This window comes from Hyperoodon ampullatus (assembly GCF_949752795.1).
Source record: "Hyperoodon ampullatus genome assembly, chromosome: 10".
NCBI classification, from domain to species: Eukaryota; Metazoa; Chordata; class Mammalia; order Artiodactyla; family Ziphiidae; genus Hyperoodon; species Hyperoodon ampullatus.
Window position 1 is genome coordinate 39,922,595 of NC_136923.1, and position 24,817 is coordinate 39,947,411.

General features: G+C 43.4%; 1 protein-coding gene across 1 annotated transcript in view; it reads right to left on the reverse strand.

Annotated features, from left to right (window-relative positions):
- ARIH2 (ariadne RBR E3 ubiquitin protein ligase 2) overlaps positions 1 to 24,817 on the reverse strand; it is a 44,569-nt gene that overhangs the window by 1,500 nt on the left and 18,252 nt on the right. Inside the window, 11 exon segments of the mRNA XM_079712124.1 lie at positions 442 to 510; positions 1,130 to 1,273; positions 2,115 to 2,266; positions 4,670 to 4,691; positions 4,782 to 4,832; positions 5,829 to 5,946; positions 7,318 to 7,427; positions 8,679 to 8,800; positions 9,940 to 10,090; positions 11,571 to 11,634; positions 14,597 to 14,664. Coding sequence (XP_079568250.1) covers positions 442 to 510; positions 1,130 to 1,273; positions 2,115 to 2,266; positions 4,670 to 4,691; positions 4,782 to 4,832; positions 5,829 to 5,946; positions 7,318 to 7,427; positions 8,679 to 8,800; positions 9,940 to 10,090; positions 11,571 to 11,634; positions 14,597 to 14,664 — 1,071 coding nt within the window.

Consider the following 24,817-nt stretch of genomic DNA (forward strand, 5'->3'; position numbering starts at 1 on the left):
AATAATGTTAATGTTTTTCTAAGTTTTTCAACATTTAAACAGTAAGTGTGAATTACTTTATAATTGGGGGGAAACAACCCAACATCTAAATCAAAATTAAACCAAGATGCAAAAAAAGTCCACTATATTTACGAACATGCAAGCTGCATATCCTCCCAAAGCATGGGCACTGGCTCCCAAGTGGCAACAGACATTTTCAGCCAGTCACCCCAAAAATATAGTTGTTCACAGGCTTCAGTATATCTGCCTTCCTATTACACAAAATACCAGCACCTGAGATCTACTTTGGAAATGCCTAGGGGAGAAATAAAATTTTACAATTGCCAGTTTTGATTCTGCCCTCCCAATAACCAGGCATCTGGTCCTTGCTCTCCTGCAAAGTGCAGGTAGAGGAGGGCACCTCTGAAGCTAAGAGAGCAGAGAAGAATCGCTTTGGCTTACCAGCTTCTTCCTGGGTCCAGACTCCATGTAGTATGCATATGGGTACGTGTACTGCAGGGTGTATCGACACTGCAATAGAGAGAAGAGAAGGGACCTGTATCTATGACCCTAACTACATGGATCTCAGGTGGCTTTTACAGTTCTTACCCCACCATGCAAATTAGCCTGGCTCAACGGGTATGGGCCTGAAAGAAATGAGGCCAAGGCAAATAAAAGATGAATTGGGGGACAACATGGCAAAAACTGAAACAAAAATGGTCACAGAACACCCACAGTTCCTTTTTCACACTGTGATTTATTACCAGCAGCTGCCTCAATGGCTCTTCCCTCTTGAGTCGGACATCAGAGTCCACACATCTATCTCAATACTTGTCCAAAGACAATCTCTTATTTTCCTTTGAGTGATGCATGGATGGGACAAAAGAAGAAAAGGGCTCTAGTTTTCCCTGCAGTTCTTTCCCTGCAGGCAGAGGCACTGGAATACTCTTCTTAAAATCCCCTGGACATCCACAGAGGGCTGGGTCCTCAGTGGGCACAGCCCAGCAAAATGTGGACCCATAAGCAGGAGCATGCAGGACTACAGGACTGCTGAGCCCCCTGCCCCCTACAGTGCCTCCCACCCTCAGAGGTCTGGGCCTGACAGGGCTGGGCATCAAACCAGGGACTGGAAGAGTGAGGGGGTACAAACCTTGGCCAAGAGCTTGGCAGCATTCTGTAGGTACTGCCAGTCGATCCACGTCCCCAGATTATTCATGACCCTCTCCTGAATCTTCTCGTGAATCCGCTGGTATGTCTGTGCCTCCAGCTGCAAGCTCTTGTTGTGGTTCTCCCACTACAGGGTTCAGAGGAGGGAGAAAGCTGCAGGAGTCCCAGGAAGGTGGAGATCCAAAAGGAGTTCAGCATGGCCACAGCCTCATCTAGCTGATGGGGACTGTGTGTCCTTGGGATTGCAGGAGGGGGGCTTCCTCAGTCCATGCTACCAACCCTGTCCAGAGCAGCTGTCTGCCTGCCAGATCACTCTACCCCCCTGCGGCAATAGGACTCGAGCCCTGAGGATGAAGCAAAGCTAGGTAACTACAGGTCTCTTGTGCTTAGAAACCAAATGTCCCATGCTCTGTGGGCTTCTGAAGGGTCTTCCTGGGATGAACTGCCCTCTGAATCTGACTATTAAAATGGCACTGGATTACAGGGAGGGGCAAGATAGGGGTAGGGGATTAAGAGATACAAACTACTATGTGTAAAATAAGCTACAAGGATATACTGTACAGCACAGGGAATATAACCAACATTTTATAATAACTATAAATGGAGTATAACCCTTAAAAATTATGAATCACTATGTTGTACACCTGAAAATTATATAATACTGTCAGTCAGTTATACCTCAATTAAAAACAAACAACAAACATGGCACTGGATGGAAAAGACTGTCTGATGATCCTTCATTATCCTTCAATTCATCATCCAAACAAGGTCAGCATGTCCTTCCTTGTTGGCTGTGGCCGCCCTGTGGAGCCTGAAAGCCATATCTATGGAGGCACCACACAGGCCACTGCAGGAGTTCCACTTCCTGACTTCTGTGTGCACATGCTGGCTGTGGCTACCAGTCACTGGGAATTTCACCCAGCAGGCCAAATGGAAGAAGCCCACCCTCCGGGCTTCTGGATGCCTACCCTCTCGAAGTAGAACAAGTACTTCTTGAGGGCCTCCCTGGCCTGGGCTTGCTGGCTCTGATTGACAATGTCAGGGTTCTCCTTGTACCGACTGCACTCATAGTACTCGCTGCCGTGGGTCTTCCAATCTCCTAGACACATCCAGCAGAAGTCTACACAGAATAAGAAAGAAGTATTTACACACACAAGACAAGCCCACATTCCTCCAAAGTCTTAGGCAAAGCAGGAAAACAGACAGATCCTGCTCTGGGTGGGGGGTGGGGGGTCACCTATCCAGAACTCTCCAAGGGTGCCTCTTTACAGAGGGAATGTATACCTCTCATCCCTGTCACATCCCACTATCCCTGTAAGCCTGTCCTTGCTGATCTGAACAACAGCCTATGGATAGTCTCAGTTTCATGAACACATATGCTTTGTGCTGTTTAATCCAACACAAGCAGATGCTGACTGTACAAGGCCACTGGTTTGCTGTGTCAATGCCTTTGTGACAAGCAGGAACTTGTCCAACTGAAGCCCACCTGGTCATTCAGAAAACACATTTGCCCTCCTGACTATCTCCCACTCTCAACACCTGTCCTAGGTATTGTACAAGAAACTGGAAAGAAAGACTTTTCCCCCTTTTCTTCTGTCGTAAACAGCACATTTTTATGGGAATTCCCTGGTGGTCCACTGGTTAGGACTCGGTGCTTTCACTGCCATGGCCCGGGTTCAATCCCTGGTGGGGGATCTAAGATCCCACAATCCACAAAGTGCGGCCAAAAAAAAGAAAAAAAGAAAAAGCACATTTTCATAAAACCCACCCAATAGTGCATACCCAGAATTATGACTCTGTTTCCATACTGAGGAAGCAAAGAGGGAAAAATAAAGATCCCCTATGGATGCTATACATCCGAACAATTATTGTGGCCTAATGGAGAGGGGCCAACCACAGTTCTATGTTCTGTCTCTGCCACAGACCCCGACAGTGGTAAACCCTGTTTCCCAGGAATCACTCCATATGACTTCCCAAAAGGGACTTCTGTAAAATCTGGAGAAGCTAAAGCTAAAGCCAAATCAAGAGACCCAGAGGTCGTTCACTTCTCTTCTCCTAGGAGGCTTCATTGAACAGTGGCAATATTGCTTTCTCCTCAGTCAGCTAGGTTGTGTTTGCTACTGTTTTAAATACTACTGCATTGCTTAGGGTTGCCTGTACAGGTAGTAAAACTATACAGCAATGTGAGGGATGGAAGTTAACTCTGGGCAGTAAGGGATGGGGAGACTATGACTGAGGAGGGACACACAGAGGACTTTCTCAGTACTAGGAATGTGGTGGGTACTCGAGTGTTCACTTTGTCATTTCTCTTTAAACTGTACATATGTCTTGTGCACTGTTCTAAGTGGATCATACATGTCCCTCTCATTCAAACATGCAGAAAAGCTAGGGTGGGATATCACTGAGGAAATATGCCACTACTTGGCCTATCTTCATTCTACACTTCAGGGTCACCACTCCAGTCTAAAACCTTGCCTCGTCTTCTCTGATTACAGTGTGCTCCTGGGAGAACACAGGAATAGCATTAGTCAGGCTCTTACAAAGAGAAACTCTCATGGCCTCCTGGTCGCCATCTAAGCAGCTGTGTAAGAAACCTATCTAGACATATTTTCTACCTGAAGGAATTTTCTTTCTTTACTTGATCTGGCAGGAAAGGAAAGCAAAACCAACAGGTTCTATGTAACCTACACCTCATAGATGATGGAGGCCTGAAAGGCCAAAACTCCCTCTGAAAACTTTATAAAACCTCAGAGGAGGACTTCCCTGGTGGCACAGTGGTTAAGAATCCGCCTGCCAATGCAGGGGGACATGGGTTCGAGCCCTGGTCCGGGAAGTTCCCACATGCCACGGAGCAACTAAGCCCGTGAGCCACAACTACTGAGCCTGCGCTCTAGAGCCCGCGAGCCACAACTACTGAGGCCTGCGCGCCTAGAGGCCGTGCTCCACAACAGGAGAAGCCACTGCAATGAGAAGCCCGCGCACTGCAACAAAGAGTAGCCCCCACTCGCCACAACTAGAGAAAGCACATGCACAGCAATGAAGACCCAATGCAGCCAAAAATAAATAAGTAAATAAATTTATACGTATATAAAAAAAAAACCTCAGAGGAAAACTACTATTTTACTGCCTCCAGTAAAACCATGTACAGCCTGCTTAAAAGGTATCTGTAAGGCAGCACAGATAAGCCCCATGCTACTTACCTGCCTTGGCAAAAATAAAAAGAACACACTGAAACCTTCTTCTTGGATGACTGAGGATTCATGAGGGTCTAAGAGTCACCCCAAACTTGACTTCTGACTACATGTGTCAGCGAGACGGCAGTGGGATTATAAAAGGGACCGAAAAATAATAAATCAAGAAATCAAGAAATGCTTTAATCTGGTTATCATGACTATAAGTGACTGAGGCTGCCCTCTGTTTTATCACTTCACCACAAAAGCACTCACTAAACAAGCAGTGGAGACCCGTGCACAAGAAACAGAGACTGTGCCACTGGGCCTTGTACATCAAGCCTGGGACTCACCGTGTTTACACTTGGAGCATTGCTGTCAGAGGGAAACAGAAGAGAACATGTTAAGAGCATGCTGACCAAAGGCTCCATGTCACATAAGCAAAACGTACAGGCGTCCGCTCACCATGTGATTGCAGCCTCCATTCTTCTCAATGCAGATGTTGCACTTGGGACACTGAGGAGACAGAAGGGTGCCATTAGGCTCACGCACCATCAGGCCGGTTCTAAGACAAATTACACAAAGCTCCCGGCACCCGTGCCCAGTAGCTCATCGTGCGAGCACTTCTGGGGAGGAGCATCTCACTTAAATGTGGCGGGTCGCTGAGGCTGGAACAGCAATTCAAGGAAATGAGGTCAGCATGTTTGGCTCTGAAACGCTCCAAGCACCATCTGTCCCTGCCACGAGGCCGCTCAGATTAAGCACAAGCTGAGTCAGTAGAGAGCTTGCTTGCCTGCTTGGGAGGAATGCCAAAGCAGCATAAGAGCTGCCACACTGGACTAAGTCCTCATCAGCTTGCCTGAACTTCTGCTTCCAGGAGAGGCCAAGGAAATAACCTCTACAGCTCGCTCTCATTTGAGAGATGCCAGCAACCCCAGGCAGCAATGCAGAGATCAGTCTGATGCTATGCTCTTCCATCGCCATGAAAAGGACTATGCTTAATGATGTCATGGTCACAGCTGTGCTTGTGGGTGCATCAACTCAGCGTGTGACTGGCACAGGGTACAGCCTTGAGTGCTGAGTCATGCAGAACTCAAGGGGCTACAGGCCATGCTTTCCCATGGGAAGTTTCCAGGATGAGAATTGGGCAGGCCTGGGCTTGTATTAGAGTTCTGCTATTTATTAGGTGTGGCTATCAACTACCTCCCTCCCAGGGCTGTTAAAGTTTGGGAGGCATTCAATAAAACCTAGTCTTCTTCTAATTAGTTTTCCTAAGGGTCAAACTTCTCCAAGCATTTCAGCAATTTATTAAAATAAATGCACTCGGTGCATACTATGATAAATTGTTAGAAACTCTGCCAGGTCTGGGCAGCCTCCATCAAGAGCCCTGAGGCCCTGATCAAGAACCTCCATCAAGAGCCCTGTTCTGCTCTCAGATGGTACATCTCCTGGGCAAGGCCCTGGGCAGCACTAAGGAGGGCAGATCCATGACAGGTAAGATACAGTCCTTACGTCTTTAGTGTGAGCACTAATGTAGTTGGCTGTTTCAGAGTCGTCTGCACACTTCGTGAGCCATTTCCGAATTGTGGCGCAGTCTGTGGGGGCGTGATACATCTGACGACACTTGAAACTTAAAACCAGAAAAGATAATCGTTAGGTCAGATCCTGTGTTCTTCATTTTCCTTCTGTCCAAGCCAAGAGATCCTGAATTAGAGCTTTTCAAAGAGGTAACGTCACCTATCAAGGCATCTGAGACCTTTTCTTACCCAGGATTATACTGAAGTACTGTGTGAATTTCTCTCACTAAACTCAAATGAATGTTTGTTTTAAATATCTTATGTGGTGTCAATCCTTCCTGACAGGATATCAAATTCAGAATTCAGCTTCCCAAAGGGCACGGGGATGCATTCTGAGAAGATACCTCAATTCAGGCCCAAGGCAGGAATGAGATCCAGTTCTGGGAGCCTTGGCTTATCTCCAAGTCAGATGTGCACACAGGATGCACAATGCCAACACTTATGCTATCTGTAGGGGGCATGACACATCTGACAATGCTTGAAACTTAAAATCAGAAAAGAAAAACACTCCAACATTCATCAGGCCAGGCTCCCATGTTTTTAATTTCCCTTTTGTCCAAGCCAACACAACTTTATGGATAAAAGCTCTCAGGCAGGTAGCCTAATACATGTTCCATGGAAAAGAAGTTCATAATGCAGGACACAAAGGATGGAAAGCAACCACATTAGTGGTTCTTAACCTTTGGTGAATCACAGACTCCCTCAACAACATCTTGAAAGGCAGGCACATATGCACACATACCACATTTTCTACATACTTTCTCTGAAGCCCCACCATGAATTTTCCAGGGAGGCATGAATTGGGGACAGGTCTGGACCTAAATTATGGCTCTGCCATTACCTTGCACTTGAATTTCCTCACCTATAACATAAGAGTAACAACAGTACAATCATACACAGTTGTTGTGATAATGAAGGTAAAATGATCAGGACAGAGCATTTCCTTTGGTAAGCCTTCAGTATACTTTAGCTATTCCCATAATGTCTACTGAATAGAGTAAACCCCAGGTAAATATAAACACATTTATGGATTATAGTGTTTTAAAATTAGCAGAAAGGCCAAGAGAAAGATTAAAACGTTGATGGTTGTTGCTTTCAAATACAGTAGTATGTGAATTATCTGTGCAGGTAGATACACACCCATAAAGACATGCAGTCTCTGGGCCATGAGTCTCAGTAGCATAAACCACAGCACATTCCCCAAGAATCTGTGCCCCTTTCTTGTCTCCAGACTGACTATTATCAAACATCTCATGGAACATGAGATGCTAGGTACAAACCCTGCCCACGTGGAACAGAGCTGCTCTTCTGGCTCAACGACCCTGCCTCTCCCAGCCCCACCCTCACAAGAGCAACAGCAGTGGTGCTTTAGAGCAGGAGAAGGCACAAGCCCAGGGCTGCTCAGCACCCACACTCACTCTTACCAGAAGACCTCGTTGCACCGATTGCACTGTACTCGGCGAGCTCTGGGCTCCTGTACCCGGATAACCATGGGGCAGTCTGCACCAGGGCACAGTTGGAGCTGGTAGTGACTCTGTGAACACACCAAGCGGGGGAATAATGAGGACATCCCCTAGTTGGTGCCTCCAAATTAGACCTCCCTGAGTACTCAAACATCTTCTGTTCTTCCAGCTGATGACTTATATCAAGGGGCTACAGGAATTCAAGATGGATGTTGTGAAGACCAGACATTAGGCAGGTAGTGCAAATGACCTTTGTTTGTTTGCTTGTTTTTAATATTTATTTATTTGGCTGTGTCGGGTCTTAGTTGCGGCACATGGGATCTTCGCTGTGGCATGCGGGATCTTTCATTGTGGTGCGTGGGCTCTTCGTTGCAGCGTGCGGGCTTCTCTAGTTGTGGAGCACAGGCTCCAGAGCAAGCAGGCTTAGTTGCCCCACGGCATGTGGGATCTTAGTTCCCCAATCAGGGATCGAACCCGAACCCCTACATTGGAAGGCAGATTCTTAACCCCTGGACCACCAGGGAGATCCCTGAAAATGACCTTTGAATGCTTAGCTTAAACTAGGTAGCAACTCACTAGAATGCTCTAAGATTAGATGACAAAATGGAATACAGAAGTGTGTCTCTGAAATTAAAGGGCATAGGGACCAGGGTTGGAAAGGAACACAGACCACTCAGCTGTGCATAAGACTCTGAGGGGCTCAACGACCCTCAGGCATCTACCAAAGGCAGCAAACAGCACAAGGAACAAGGCTTTGCTTTTCCTGTGGCATGTGCATGAGACGACCCAGACCATCAATCAATCCAATAAGCTTGGGCATGAAAGACAAAGATGAAAATTATGCTGCATGGAACAACAAGCCTGAACAGGTAGCACAATAGAGGGGAAGGACTCCAAAACTGACCATGCTGAAAACCTGAACAAGTTTTCAAATTGCCCAAAAAGCAACACCTCTTCTTTGTGCTGAACCATACAGTGAACTGAACAGAACAGCAACTCCTGAGATATGCCCGACTTGTGTTTATCCCCTGACATACAATAGCTTGTTTAAGCAACTTTGTATAAGGCGGGGATGCCTGACCATTCTATAAGAGAAAACCAAGGCTCAGAGAGGTAAAACAATGGGTCAAGGGATACATAACAAGGAAGCAACAGACCTGGGATTCACTAGCACTCTAGTAGTTTTCAAACTGTTTTAAAGCCGTGGAGCTCTTTCTTCAAACGAAAGCATCTACTGGCAGCCTAGTCTATAAAGTAACTGGTGAGCATCTGATGAAAAGCAGGCCTGGGAAGACAGAGGGCACAACAGGGGCTGGGCATACCTCCACATAGTCCCTGAAGAGGTAGCGTCTGTATTTGTCTCTCAATTCTTCATTGGGCAGCAATGGAAACACGAAGTCCTCTGGTGTTCGAAGCGGGCAGTCCTGAGCCATGCAAGATACACCTGTTGAACAAAGATAACCTGATGGACAACTGTATCACAGAAGACATAACGATAATATATTTGCTGAGTTCAACCAACAAATTCAGATTCTACGTAAGGAACTCCTAAAGCATCAAAATTTATTCAAAGAAGAGAGAAATTAATATATTTGCACAGTGATGCAACTAAAATATTATTCCAAATTAAATAGGATAGGGAATTCCCTGATGGTCCAGTGGTCAGGACTGGGCATTCTCACTGCCAGAGCCCCAGGTTCAATCCCTGGTCGGGGAACTAAGATCCCATAAGCCGCACAGAGCCACTAAAAAAAACCCCAACAAAAACAAAACAAATTAAATCATATATATCACAAATAGCACCAATAAAAAACAAAACTATTTAAAAAATCCTATAGGGTGGGCTTCCCTGGTGGAGCAGTGGTTGAGAGTCTGCCTGCCGATGCAGGGGACAGGGGTGCGTGCCCTGGACCGGGAAGATCCCACATGCCGTGGAGCGGCTGGGCCCGTGAGCCATGGCTGCTGAGCCTGCGTGTCCGGGGCCTGTGCTCCGCAACGGGAAAGGCCACAACAGTGAGAGGCCCACGTACCACACACACACAAAAAATCCTATAGGGTTATTAACTAACAATTTAGTTTTGTGATGTTTAATATTACATGCATGTGATTACCGTCAATACAATGAGATTTTGCAGACACAATTAAAGTAATGCTAATTTAGTTTCAAATATCAAGTCATAGTTAAATAGTCCTTTAACTGATCATCAAGTTTGATTTGTGCTTATATTTCCTAAATAACAGCTAACTCTCTAGGTGTTTCTGAGTTATGGCTGCCACTTTGAGAATCAAGATAGATACAGTAGGCAGCTTAAAGGACAGTTCTCCCAAAAGGTAAGAGAAGGTAGCCTTGCATTCACACCAACGTCTACATATATGCCCAAACATTAGCCTTAACTCTCTCATTTTGCTCAGGTCTAAACTTTGCCATTGTTCAGACAGATGTGTTTGGAAACCAATGGTTCTGAAAATAAAAACTTCAATTAGGCTCACAAGAAAACACTCAGTTGACCTGAGAACCTGAAAGGGCAGAGCTAAAGCTAAATACTTCATGCCAGCCTTTTATAAATCCTATGGCAGACTCACCCACACCCACGCCGTCCTTGACAAGTACTGAGCAGTGTTGCTCCCAGCAGCTGCGGCAAAACTGGTGCTGACAGGCCAGAGACAGTAGGTTTTCCTTCCGCACAAACTGCATACACACTGCGCAGTGGTGAGGGGGATGGGTTGTGGGGACCTGGGGAGAGGCAGAGTGGTATGAGCCATGGGAGGCAATTCTGACCCTGCAACAAGTGTCAGAACTCAACTGCAATGTGTGCACTCTGCGAGTTCCAGTTTTGAGCAGAAAGCATATTATCAGGAAGGCTTTCTGAAGGAGGTGGTAACTGAACTAGGCTTGATGAATCACTAGGATTTAGAGAGGCAGAGAGAAGATGGAAATGAGAACTAACAGTAGTTTATAACGTCAGGCTGAAAAGACCAGGATTTCAGAACTGTCAAGGTCCTTAGAGGTCATTCAATCCACCTTCTTTCAGAGACTATTGGGTTTCTTTTGAAAACTGCCCTCATTCAGCACAGCACAGAGTTGCTTCTCAACAAGTACTACAAACCCAGCCATATAGGTGCTTAGAGGCTGAGTGTGAGCCTCTAACATCCCACAATGCAGTTTTACTTGTCAAAGACAGCGGTTTTCCCATATCAGTATGTCCAAAACACACAGTATTACAGTTTTTACCAAGTTACAACTCATCCTTAACATACCAAGGAGATGTCACATACAATTAATTTAGAGAGATGAGGAAGGCTTCTACAAGGGAAGAAACTCTTCTAGTTTGTGGGCAAATAACTGTAAAGTTTAAACTCCAGAATCCATACCATGCTACACAAACTGGCAAAGACAATCTGGGAACCCCAGCCAAAAACACTAACCAATGAAAAAGTCCACTACATGTTTAACATTAGGTTCTTGTTAGTTTACTGGGAATACAAAAAATAACTTGAGGAAAAGGACCGTATTCTCATGTTTGTCCAGTATTCTCCTAGAAATTTTCTCCTAGGAGATTGCAGAAGTTATGTGGTGATCTGAGCCCCAATTCTCCCTCCTGACAGTGCTTTTAACATGGCCCTCATTCATTTGACAAATGCTGACTGAACTCCCAGATACAGAGGAAATTGCTATACATTGACTCCTAAACTTAAAAAGCACTTACAGTCTAGTAGGGGAGCTGAAAAGATATGAGTGAATTACTACAACATACACGTAAAGGTTTAAAGATATAATTAGAGAAGTTTGGAGGGGAGTGGTCCCAGGAGATAGGTTTTGTGAGAGATGGCTTGGATGTGGGTCTCTAAAGATGAGTTCCATTTCCACAAGCAGAGATGGGGACAGAATCTGGACATTCCAGACCAGGGAAGGCACAAGCAGAGTCAAAGAGGCATATGGTGAGTGGGAACACCAAGAACACAGCAGGAATAGAGTACAGGCTGTATGTAAGTGCAAGGAAAAAGGTGAGGCTGGAGAGGGCAGGCAATGATTCACTCATCTATGAGGAAAATTTCCAAACTATAATGGAAATGGAAGATTTAGGCCTATGCTGGAACAAATATCATGGGCATATTGCACTATAAACAAGGCAAGATGGTTCTCAATAACAATGTGAGCCACAGAAAGAGCCACGGGCAACAGGAGAAGCCTTATTCAAGGAGGAGACACTCACATGTTTCGACGGATTGGGCTGAACTCGAGCCTCAACGAGCAGTTGAGCAGAATTAGACTTGTATCTACAAAACAAAAAACAGAAATAAAGGGAATCAGAACCTGAAGACAAATAGTTTTACTTCTGAACAAAAACAGGATAGACCAACAAGTGTTGCAGTCACACTAAAGTGTCTTTGTCTTTTAACTACCTTCTTGCAAAACCAAGCTTGCCTTTTACTTTACTACAAATACTTTCGGCTTTTTCAATTTTTTTAGCTCTCAATTGGTATAAGAATAACAACTCTGTCTTAAAGGCACTGAACTATAAGAAAAATACTTATGAAGGACCATATCTGCTTTAAGTCCCTTTCTGGAATTACAAGCAAATATCTCTATGTCTTCAGAATAGGAAAGGATATCTTCAAGACACAGAAAAAGCAAAACATAAAGGAAAACTCTGTATGCTACATTTAAGAACTTCAGTTCAGGGAATTCCCTGGTAGCCTAGTGGTCAGGATTCTGGGCTTTCACTGCTGTAGCCCAGGTTCAATCCCTGGTCAGGAAACTGAGATTCCGCAAGCCAAAAGAACTTCAGTTCATCAGAAGACAAGATAAAGTGAAAAGCCAAGCTATAAACTGAAAGATAATTCAATACATATACAACTGGTAAAGAACTGATATTCAGAATAAACAAAACAAAAACTCCTAAACGTCCATTTGAAATAAAAAACAACAATTAGAAAAATGGGCAAAAGACATAACAGGCATTTCACAGAAGAGGAAGCACAACTCACATAGGAAAAAATGATCAACCTCCTTAATAACCTGACCATTGAAATTAAAAACAACCAGATGCCATTTACACCCACCAGACTGTAAAACTTTAATTCTGACACTCATACACCACTAGTGGGTATATAACATGGTACAATCACTTTGGAAAACATTTTGGCATTATCTAGTAAAGCTGAAGTAACACATACTCTACAGCCCAGCAATTCACTTTCTGTACTTAACCCTAGAAAAATTATGTGACACTGTAAGTCATGTACAACAGTTTTCAGAGTTGCATTATTTTTAACAGCAAAAAATGAAAACCTCACAAATAGTTTTTGACAGGAGGATGGATAAGATGTCATGATGTTCAACCTTGTTAATTTAAAAAGTTGAAGAATACATATGATATGATTCCATGTCTGTAAAGTTCTAAAAACATACAAAACTAAAAGATATATAATTTAAGAATAAATAAGAAAATGATCAATACCGAATTCAAGGTACTGGTCGCCCTGGAGAAGGAAGAGATTGTAGCCAGGCAGGGATTGCCATCAGAGGCCTCTGAGTAAAGGTCAGAGGGTTTCTTTGTTTGCTTTATTTGTCTTTAAAACCTATATACCTCACACATATGCATGTGAGTGCGCGCTCACACATTTTTGGGAAAAAAATTTCATAATAAAAATTTAATTCCTGGGGCTTCCCTGGTGGCGCAGTGGTTGAGAGTCCGCCTGCCGATGCAGGGGACACGGGTTCGTGCCCCGGTCCGGGGAGATCCCACATGCCGCGGAGCGGCTGGGCCCGTGAGCCATGGCCGCTGAGCCTGCGCGTCCGGAGCCTGTGCTCCGCAACGGCAGAGGCCACAGCAGTGAGAGGCCCGCGTACCGCAAAAAAAAAAAAAAAAAAAAAAAAATTTAATTCCTTTCTGGAATGAGGTGTGGCATAAATACATTTAAAAATAAAAACAGTTATCATGTGGCAATAAAAGTGCCACACAAAGTCCAGGTAATCACATTACCAAGACACCAGGAATCTGAGCAGGGAAGAATTACATCTCATATACATGATTTCCTTACACCGCCTAGTCAGAATGCCTACTTCAATTTTTATTCCTAGTTCTCACACTACTATTCTTAATATCTTTATAGCTATCCAAATTGTCTCCATCCCCAAGTTAGGCTAGAGAGTTTGGACAGTGCTAGATACCCATTACCGGAACCTATGTGGTTCCAGAGTTTTGGATAGCAGTGCAGACAGGGAAGTTCATCTGGAAGTCTACCTAACTGTATTCAGCTCTTCAGAATAGAGAGTGAGAGTGCAGTTAGTGAACCAGGAATGCATTTGCTCTTTCCTGATCAGGCTGAGCTGCTCTAGTTTGGCCTTCTTAGCCTAGAGAAGGAAAGGCATAATGATCTTCCTCTGCCGATGAACAGAATCACACCATACAGAGAAAGAAGACTCACTGTGGTGTGAAAGAGCAGGGGTAGTGACCAGTGCACTGCTCAGCAGGGGCAGTTTTGTTCTCCAGGAGTTATCTGGCAGTCCGGAGGCATTTTTGATTTAAGGACTTCTAGTAGGTAGACCCCGGAGATTCTTCCAAACCTCCTATAATTCACAGAACAGTCCCTTCACAACAAAGAGTTATCTAGCCCAACACATCAACAGTGCTTAGTATGAGAAACCCTGAGCTAGACAGAAGCACATGCCTCTTAGAGGAACCCCCCTAGAGGATGCATGAGGAGGAGGAGCCCCTCCTCCTGACAACTTCCAGGACACCTGAGACTCCAAGCTGTGTGCCCCAAGGGCTCTGGTTCTGGAGGTGCGGGGTAAACTAGCTGACCTTTTCTCTGAAGGTAATATGCACTATGTCATGATGTATTATTCCTCACTTATGTGTCTGAAAGAAATAACTGGAGATACTGTCAAGTGTTATCTAGGAGGGTACTGATTAAAAATTAACAATGGCATAAAAAATTTGACCTAACTTCACTGTACAACAACAGGGGTTTGGAAAAGTATGGAACATCTATATAATAAAATACTGTGCCAGCATTAAAACTGGGGTAGAAAGAATATGCTGAAAACATGGGAAAATGTTCACCATATACTGAGAGAAAAAAGGCTATACACTATGATCCAGTGTTTTAAAAATATAATCTGCACACTGTAAGGATATTCTCCAAAACATAAACAATCATCATCACTGGGCGGGTAGGCAGAGAGAGGAGCTATGGGCAATGCCATCTCTTCTTCCTCCCCCAAACACCTTACCTGTCCATTATCTCTGCGACTTGCCAGTGGAAATTAACTAATATAAGTTTAGCAACTGAATGAGAGACCTAGAAAGAAAAACAAAGAGATCAAATTATCACGTAGTTCCCTTCAGAGTGCTCTGCATGTTGAGAAATGCAGACATTCATCTCTATTGCAGGCCCAGGCTTGACTTTCAAATTCTTCCTCTTGGTTCTCTGTTTCATCTTTTAAGTTCAGACTCTCATAGTCTTAGTGATTTCCTGGATCTCTTGATTTTTCAATCTTTGTTTTCATTAATGACCCTTCAAAGAAATTAGTTTGATTTGAAACTTATGCGAAACCATCCTATCTACAGGAAATAACGATCCAGCATCCAATTTAAGCAAAAGAGCTGTTAGGTTCCCTAATGTGATTTGTTTCCTCAAGCTGCTGTAGGAGGCTATACATGGTAAGTGCACCTCTAGTTAGGCCTGTTACTTGCAGAAAACCTCAGGCTTGGACTTCTTGTATAAACCCAGAAAAACAAAACAAACAAAAAACACCCGTTTAAAATCTCTGAATTCCCGGCAACTAATGAGCCCTAATTGCAAGGAGAATTTAGAAGTCCGTGGGCAGCCTTTCTGGCCCCTACATTCTCCTTTAAAGCACAACGGTTATGGCTATCAAAGAGCCTCAGAAGGTGCATTGAACTAGCAATTCTACCTCTGTAAATTTTTTCTGAGGAAATGATACAGGATATGCAGTCCCTGAAAAGGATGTTGCATAGCTAAGTTTACTGACGCAGAAAGCAGTTCGTATATTAATTTTAATGTAAATAGGAAAGTAAGCTAGTTACAAAACAGAACCCTGAACATCAAGACTTGGGTGGGGGCCTAATCTTTTTCTTTTTGGCCGTGAGGCTTGGGAGGTCTTAGTTCCCTGACCAGGAATTGAACCCAGGCCTCCAGCAGTGAAACACAGAATCTTAACCACTGGACCACCAGGGGGCCTAATCTTCTAGTCCGGCTCGGGGGTCAGAAGATTAGGATGTGTTTGGAGAGAGCACTGCAAAACACGAGGGTGCTACTGAATCAAGGAAAAACAAGGAGCACACTTCAACCTAGGGAGCCAAGAGAACACACAGAACCTTGGTACTCTGCTCACTGGACTGAGTTTTCATACAGGAGCAACCAAGGACCTATAACGTGGTACATGCCTGGTGCACAGATAAGAACTGCAGGAGGGAAGACACACAGTGACCAACATGTGGTCCCTGCTCCCTAGAGCTCAAATCACTCCTGAAAGGAGACACATACATCCCTATTAAACAATAGCATGTCTCAGTGCACCATCAGTGAGTGAGTGCTTTCCTGTCCTACAACCCAGGTACATCTGGAGAAAACCAAGGACTCAAGACAGCTTACTTCACTAAGGGTGGGGGTCCCCACTTTCTTCCATGCAAGGTAAGAGGCATGTGACCCATGCACGTTGCTGTAGTATTTTCTTATTGAGGCTCATGGAGACCTCAGGCCTAGGATTCCTTAGTTATAGCTGACATTTCTTCTAAATGATTCTATAAAAAAACTATGCACCTGGGACTTCTCCGTTGGCGCAGTGGTTAAGAATCCGCCTGCCAATGCAGGGGACACGGGTTCGAGCCCTAGTCGGGGAAGATCCCACATGCCACGGAGCAACTAAGCCTGTGTGCCACAACTACTGAGCCTGTGCTCTAGAGCCCACGAGCCACAACTACTGAGCCCACGTGCCACAACTACTGAAGCCGGGGTGCCTAGAGCCCGTGTTCTGCAACAAGAGAAGCTACCGCAGTAAGAAGCCTGCACACCACAAAGAAGAGTAGCCCCCGCTCGCTGCAACTAGAGATAAAGCCCATGCGCAGACCCAATGCAGCCAAAAATAAATAAATTAAAAAATTAGTTCCTTTAAAAAAAAAAAACTATGCATCCACACCAACCACTGTCACAGAATGAAAACAGAGAAAAAACATTTCGTTTAAAATATTATTATTAAAAATGATGTTAATATTAAAATGTTAAAATTTGCTTGAATGTAGCTTTTGGCTACAAATATATTTTTAAAACCTGAAAATGATAGTTTTAATTTTTTTTATTTTTTAATGTTTTTGGCCGCACTGCGCAGCTCATGGGATCTTAGTTCCCCAACCAGGGACTGAACCTGGGCCCTCGGAAGTGAGAGCACTGAATCTTAACCACTGGACCGCCAGGAAATTCACAAAATGATACTGGTTTAAATGAGCTCCTCGCTGGAACCTTTTCTGTCGTCTCTTATCCAGTGGGGCCCAGTCGGCCACGCACCCACTGTTTTCTGTCCTGACTTCTAAATGTCTCATTGTGAAGTGGCTACCAAGTCATCTCAAAGGCACTGAGCCACTCAGGAAATCCAGAGGAGTCCTGGCTATGTCCAGCAGCCACCTTCTCTTATCACCACAGATGGCTTAGAAGAACCTGTTGGCTAAGAACAGGGATCAGGCTGCCTCTCACAGATCCACAGAGCCCAGAACTGGACTGGAAACATGCTGATCATTAAATGACATTATGTCTTTAATTTATGGATTTTCAAAATTAAATTTCTTCTCTTTTTCTTTTTTTTTTTTTTTTTGGCTGCACAGCACGCGGGATCTTAGTTCCCTGACCAGGGATCGAACCTGTGCCACCTGCAGTGGAAAAAGAGTCCTAACCACGGGACAACCAGGGAAGTCCCAAAATGAAATTTCTTGGTCTTCCTAAAGAAATAGAATTTTAACACCATACCTGGTCTGATCCCTTGATCTCAACAGCACTAATAGCAGCAACAAAGTCTCAGAATTAGCACACCAGATGCAGCCCATCCATCTATGAAAACAACACAGCTATCTGCTGAAACTGAAAATTTTATTGATGACTACAAGTCCACTAATGACCAACTCAGAATATTCCAGTAGAGTTGAGTTCTGGTGAGGACTGATAATGTGAAGAGAGGATGCATCTAGCACTTTATAAAACTGAAGAGATGTGAATCTATGCTTTAAAGCCAACAGCCAAGAATACATCAATATATACAAGGCAGTAGGCACATGCATCAGCTGTATGCACCTCCCACCAGCCTTCTGCAGGAGGCGCTGTGATTGCCCATATTATGTTCATAGTATATCATAAACTATTAGGGACTCTTCCTCAATTAATCCATTATGAACCTGAAGGAAAATGCAGAGTGACGGCACCTTGCCCAGTAATGAACACCAGGTAAGATCTACAGGGAAATCAGGTTCCAAAGGGCCCTCTGAGCAAGAGCAGCACAGGGTTAAAGGAAGAGTACCTAGGGGCTTTGCTGGTGGCGCAGTGGTTGAGAGTCCGCCTGCCGATGCAGGGGACACGGGTTCGTGCCCCGGTCCGTGAAGATCCCATATGCCGCGGAGCGGCTGGGCCCATGAGCCATGGCCGCTGAGCCTGCGCGTCTGGAGCCTGTGCTCGGCAACGGGAGAGGCCACAACAGTGAGAGGCCCGCGTACCGCAAAAAAAAAAAAAAAGGAAGAGTACCTAGAATTTATGCTAAAAGGTAGTCTCGGAAGACAGGCCACGTCCTCCCTGATTTGGGTCACAAGAGACAACTGACTTCACCATTGCCCCCCCAGCAGTCTCCCAGAGGAAGAGACATCAGGTGATTGTAGGGGGGTGGGGCAATACTTAAGCCACCTTCAGCAAGAGGGCCAAGACAAACCTCATGTATGATATTAAAACATTAAAGATAAAAATCTGTCATTCTCAGAGTGCAAACAGCTGAGCTTTCTCAGGAACGAACTACCTGAGTATTCACAGCATTACTGAGTTATGCTCAAAGAGCTTGGCAATCCATCCTGAATCTATTAAAGTCAACACTTAACAGCTGAGGACTTCCCTGGTAGCACAGTGGTTAAGAATCCACCTGCCAATGCAGGCCACATGGGTTCGAGCCCTGGTTCGGGAAGACCCCACATGCCACGGAGCAACTAAGCCCGTGTGCCTCAGCTACTGAGCCTGAGCACCTAGAGCCCGTGTCCGCAACAAGAGAAGCCACTCCAACGAGAAGCCTGCGCACCACAATGAAGAGTAGCCCCCGCTAGCCGCAACTAGAGAAAGCCTGCATGCAGAAACAAAGACACAACACAGCCATAAATAAAAATAAATAAAATAAATAAATTTATATATATATTAAAAAAAACCACTTAACAACTGGGGAAAGTCTTCCACTCTTCTTATATGTCCAATTGTGGAGAACAAAAGTCTTCCAGCAGAACCAAGACGAACCCTTGCTGGACTGTTTTGACAAGCAACTAACAACCTGTTAGTAGTTAGGATTACATATTATCAAGAACGACTTAAAGCTTTCTTTTATTTATTTATTTTTTGCTGCACCACACAGCTTGCAAGATCTCAGTTCCCTGACCAGGGACTGAACCCAGGCCATGGCGGTGAAAGCCCAAAATCCTAACCACTAGGCCACGAGGGAACTCCCCCAAAGAGGACTCACAATGAGAAGGTCAAATCTTTTCCAAAAGAAAAATGGGTCCAAGGTGATAACCACTGACAGCCAAAAAAACTAATGACTTAGGAAGGAACACACATGACCATGTCATGTTCAAGACAAATTTGCGGTTCTATTAGATCAATATGTAATAAGAAGATTAAAAGTCTTATTTATTTATGAGTCTAATCGAGGAAAAGACTAGAAACTAAGAACTAGGAAGTTCTTGCCCCAAAATTTGGAACCCCAAGGTAATTACAGATTAACCTGAGCTTCTCCCCACAAAGATAGAGTCCACCATTCTCTCCATCTCAGGGGTCAAAGAGGGCCCTTCTCGATAGTAATAGGTCGCTATTTCCAGCATGCCTGGGACTATTACCCCTGTCTAAACTGAAAACCCTTAGCTGGTGGAATGTGTCCACTTTGGATACTCACAAGACCATGAGGCAAGAATAGTTAGGATGAATTTAAACAAAGACTCTCAAGAGCAGAAATAAGATGTTTTCCTATCCCCCCACCTCCTCCCCAAAATGTTAGAGCTATTCTCAAGAATCATGCTTGAAAATATATATAATACTTTGAAAGTTCAGTGGGTATAACTGCCAATATGTATTCAATTTTGGTTCACAGTTTGACAAAATGTTGATTTTAATTGCTGAATTTCAATCTATTCGGAATTGCCGATAGTGGATATACTATTCTTTATACACATGTACCAGGCAATATAAACTCCCTTGTCGCCAAATTCAACAAGCCTAACACCCCTCTTGGTCTCTGTGATGAGTCTCGCAGAACCTGTTCAGGTACACTAAATGTGCTCTTCCTCCTGAATGCCCATCTTGTCACTGGAGACATCACACTCCTACACCTGCATCAGCATTTTCCTCTATGTCTCGCTCTTCCTTTCCACTCCACCCTCTTCCATCACCACCATTCCACTGCACAATCTCTAGTCCTGCCTCTCCTAAACACTTCCATCAGAAGGGCTTCACTATCACCTGGACAAAGGAAAGGTATCTTACATACTGATATGCCAGTGTCTATTGTCTGCCCGCCACCCCCCACACCCGCCACCCATAGCCCCCAGGATGCGTTTCCTAAAGCCTGTATGTAACAATTACAATAACAGACTATTCTTAGAGCTTTCACGTCTTACCAGGATCAGTCCCAACCTGTTTAAAACCCCCATCATTGCTCTCCAGTACTGACAAGATGAACCTTAAGCGTTAGTCAAGAGTCATTAGGACCCACTGCAGAACCACTGCCCTGAGGAGTCCAGCAACAGACCAAATGATTCCAGCAACCCCAAGAGGCTCCCTGACTGTTCTCTGCCAAGCATGTCCTTCTTATACAGCAAATATTTGGAAATTAAAGAACATACCTCCATAAAACCTGCGTGTCAAGGAAGAAATCACAAGAAAAATTAGAAAATGTTTTGAACGAATGATAATGAAAATACCACATAATAAAAGTTGTGAGATGCAGCTAATATAATGCCAAGAGGGAAATTTACAAACGTAATTATTTATACTATAAAAGGTCCAAAAATCAATGACATAAGGGCCTACCTTAAGAAGCTAGAAAAAGATGACAAAACTCAAAGTTAAAAGAAGAAAAAAGATAAAAACAGAAATAAAATCCAAAACAAATAGTGAAAATCAATAAAGTCCAAAAGTTGATTCTTTTTTTTTTTTGCGGTATGCAGCCCTCTCACTGTTGTGGCCTCTCCCATTGTGGAGCACAGGCTCTGGATGCGCAGGCTCAGCAGCCATGGCTCATGGGCCTAGCCGCTCCGCGGCATGTGGGATCTTCCCGGACCAGGGCACGAACCCGTGTCCCCTGCATCGGCAGGCGGACTCTCAACCACTGCGCCACCAGGGAAGCCCCAAAAGTTGATTCTTTAAAAAAATCAATAAAGTTGACAAAAACTTTAGCTAGAACAATTAAGAAAAAAAAGAGAATACAAATTGCCAATAACAAGGGTGATAAGAAGGACTATCCCTACAAATCTTACAGGTATTAAAAGGAAAATAAGAAAATATGAATGATCAAATGCTAATAAATTTGATATCTTAGATGAGATTGACAAGTTCCTTGAAAAACTTACCAAAACTGACACACACAAAAAGAAAAACTGAATAGCTCTATATCTATTAAAGACATTGAATTCATGATAAAAATTTTTCTCACAAAATGCCAGACCCAGAAGTTTTTACTGGTGAATTCTATCAAAACTAATCTTAGGGCCTCCCTGGTGGCACAGTGGTTGAGAGTCCACCTGCCGATGCAGGGGACACGGGTTCGTGCCCCGGTCCGGGAAGATCCCACATGCAGCGGAGCGGCTAGGCCCGTGAGCCATGGCCGCTGAGCCTGCGCATCCAGAGCCTGTGCTCCGCAATGGAAGAGGCCACAACAGTGAGAGGCCTGCGTAGCGCAAAAAAACCCAAAAAAACAACTAATCTTAAATAAACACTTTCAGAAACTAGAGCAGGAAGGAATACTTCTTCCAAACTCACTTTATGAGACTAACACAACCCTGATATAAAAACCTAACAAAAATATAAAAAGAAAATTACAAATAAGCCTTATGAACAAAAACACAAAAATCAATCCAAATATTTTAACAAATTAAATCCAGCAATATAGAAAAGGCTGATATAACATGTGAAAACTCCTAAGACAATTCACTGAATTAACAAAATAAAGGCAGAAAAAACCCAAATGACCATTTCAGTAGATGCAAGAAAACCCACTTGACAAAATTCAATAACCATTCAAGACAAAAATTCTTACAAATTAGGAAGAAAAATGGAACTGCCTGAATCTAATATAGGGCATCTATGGAAAACATTATACTCAATAATGAAATAGTGAATGCTAAGATCAGGAACATCACAGGGATGACCACTCTCATCATTTCATTTAACATTATGAAAGCCCTACCCAGGGCAATAAGGAAAGGAAAAAAAAAAAGAAAAAAAAAGACACACAAAAAAGACATAAAAGATTAAAAAAAGAAGCAGCAAATCTGTCTCTATTCCTAAATAAAATGACTATTTACACAGAAAATCCTAAAAGAATCTACAAAACTAGTATAACTAATAAATTTAGTAAGATAAAAAAATAGAATGCCAATATATAAAAATCAAAAGTATTTCTATATAGCAAACAAATGAAAACTAAAATTTATTTATAAATATATTTTATTTAACCCAATATATCTAAAATATTATTTCAATATGTTAATCCATAGAAACTAATGAACTATATTTTACATCTTTTTTCCATCTAAATCTTCAAAGTCCATTGTATTCAGAATTATAGCACATACCAATCCAAACTAGCCATATTTCCAATGCCCAATGGCTACATGTGGTCACAGCTACCATACTGGACAACATAGCTATAGACTGAACACAGCAATCAAAATTAATCAAAATCAGGGCTTCCCTGGTGACGCAGTGGTTGAGAGTCCGCCTACCGATGCAGGGGACATGGGTTCGTGCCCCGGTCCGGGAAGATCCCACATGCCGCGGAGTGGCTAGGCCCGTGAGCCATGGCCACTGAGCCTGCGCGTCTGGAGCCTGTGCTCCGCAACGGGAGAAGCCACAACAGTGAGAGGCCCGCGTACCGAAAAAAAAAAAATTAATCAAAATCAGGGACTTCCCTGGTGGCACAGTGGTTAAGAATCTGCCTAAATGCAGGGACACGGGTTTGAGCCCTGGTCCAGGAAGATCCCACATGCCACAGAGCAACTAAGCCCATGTGCCACAACTACTGAGCCTGTGCTCTAGAGCCCGTGAGCCACAACTACTGAAGCCCATGCACTCTAGGGCCTATGCTTCGCAACAAGAGAAGCCACCGCAATAAGAACCACGTGCACCGCAACGAAGAGTAGCCCCCACTCACCACAACTAGAGAAGGCCCACTGCAGCAAAGAAGACCCAACACAGCCAAAAATAAATAAATAAATTTATTTTAAAAAATTAATCAAAATCAAAGCAGGGGGTTTAACCACTGGACAGCCAGGTAGTCCCCAAAGCAATCTTGAAAGAGCAAAGTTGGAGGACTTATACCATCTGACTTCAAGACTTACTATAAAGCTACAGTAATCAAGACAGTGGGGTACTGGCTTAAGGACAGACATATAGATCAATGGAACAGAATAAAGTCCAGAAGTAAACTCATACACTTATGGTTAATTTCCACAATGTAATTCATTGGAGGATAGGATAGTCTTCAACAAACGATTCCGGAATAACTGAACATCATTATACAAAACACAGAACTTAGATGTTTAGTTCATGTCACACAAAAATTAACTCAAAATAGTTCACAGATTTAAGTGAAACTGAAAACTATAAAACTTCTAGAAGAAAACACAGAAGAAAATCTTTGCAACCTTAGTTTTAGGCAAAGATTTCTTAGATATGATACTGAAAGCACAATCCTTAAAAGAAAAATCTGATAAACTGGACTTCATGAAAATTAAACGTTTACTCTTCAAAGGATGTTATTAAGAAAATGGAAGAGACAGGCCACAAAATGGGAGAAAAAATAATTGCAAATCATGTACCTGATAAAGAACTTATTTCAGAACATATAAAGAACTCATACAACTCAATAATAAGACAAACACCCCAATTTTTCAAGAATGGGCAAAAGTGGGCTTCCCTGGTGGCGCAGTGGTTGAGAGTCCGCCTGCCGATGCAGGGGACACGGGTTCGTGCCCCGGTCTGGGAAGATCCCACATGCCGCGGAGCGGCTGGGCCCGTGAGCCATGGCCACTGAGCCTGTGCTCCGGAGCCTGTGCTCCGCAAGGGGAGAGGCCACAACAGTGAGAGGCCCGCCTACCGCAAAAAAAAAAAAAAAAAAAAAAAAAAAAAAGAATGGGCAAAAGATTTGAACAGACACTTCACAAAAAAAAGTATGAATAGCAGATACACACAAGAAGAGATCCTCAATATTATTAGTCATTAGGGAAATGAAATGCAAATTAAAACTACAAGATACTACTTCACACTCACTAGAATGATTATAATCCAGAAGACTGACGATACTAAGTGCTAGCAAGCATGTGGAGAACCTGGAACACTTATATAATGCTGGTGGGAATGTAAAATAGTAGAGTCATCTCAGAAAATAGTTTGGCATTTTCTTAAAATGTTAAACATACATTTACCATATGACCTAGCAATCCCACTGCTAGATATCTATCCAAGAGAAATGAGAACATGTCCACATAAAACCCTGGATATAAACAATCACAGCATCATATTTCATAATAGCCAAAAACTGGAATCAACCCATATGTTCATCAACTGATGAATGAATGGATAAACAAAATGTGGTATATATCTATGCAATGGAAAATCATCATTGGGCAATAAAAGGAAAGCATTACTGACATGTGATACAACATGGATGAACCTTGAAAACATTACGCTAAGTGAAAGAAGCCAGGCACAAAAGACTACATATTGTATGATTCAGTTTATATTAAATTTCTAGAAAAAGCAAAACTATGCAGACAGTAAGATGATCAGTAGTTTGGTGGGACTGGGAGTGGGGACCAACTACAAATGGATACAAGGGAACTTTCTGGGTGATGAAAATGTTCTATAACTTGGATTGTGGTGATGGCTGTATATTTGTTTACATTTACTAAAACTCTTCTAATGGTACACTTTAAAATGGATGAATTTAATGGAATGTCAGTAATACTTCAATAAAGCTGTTTAA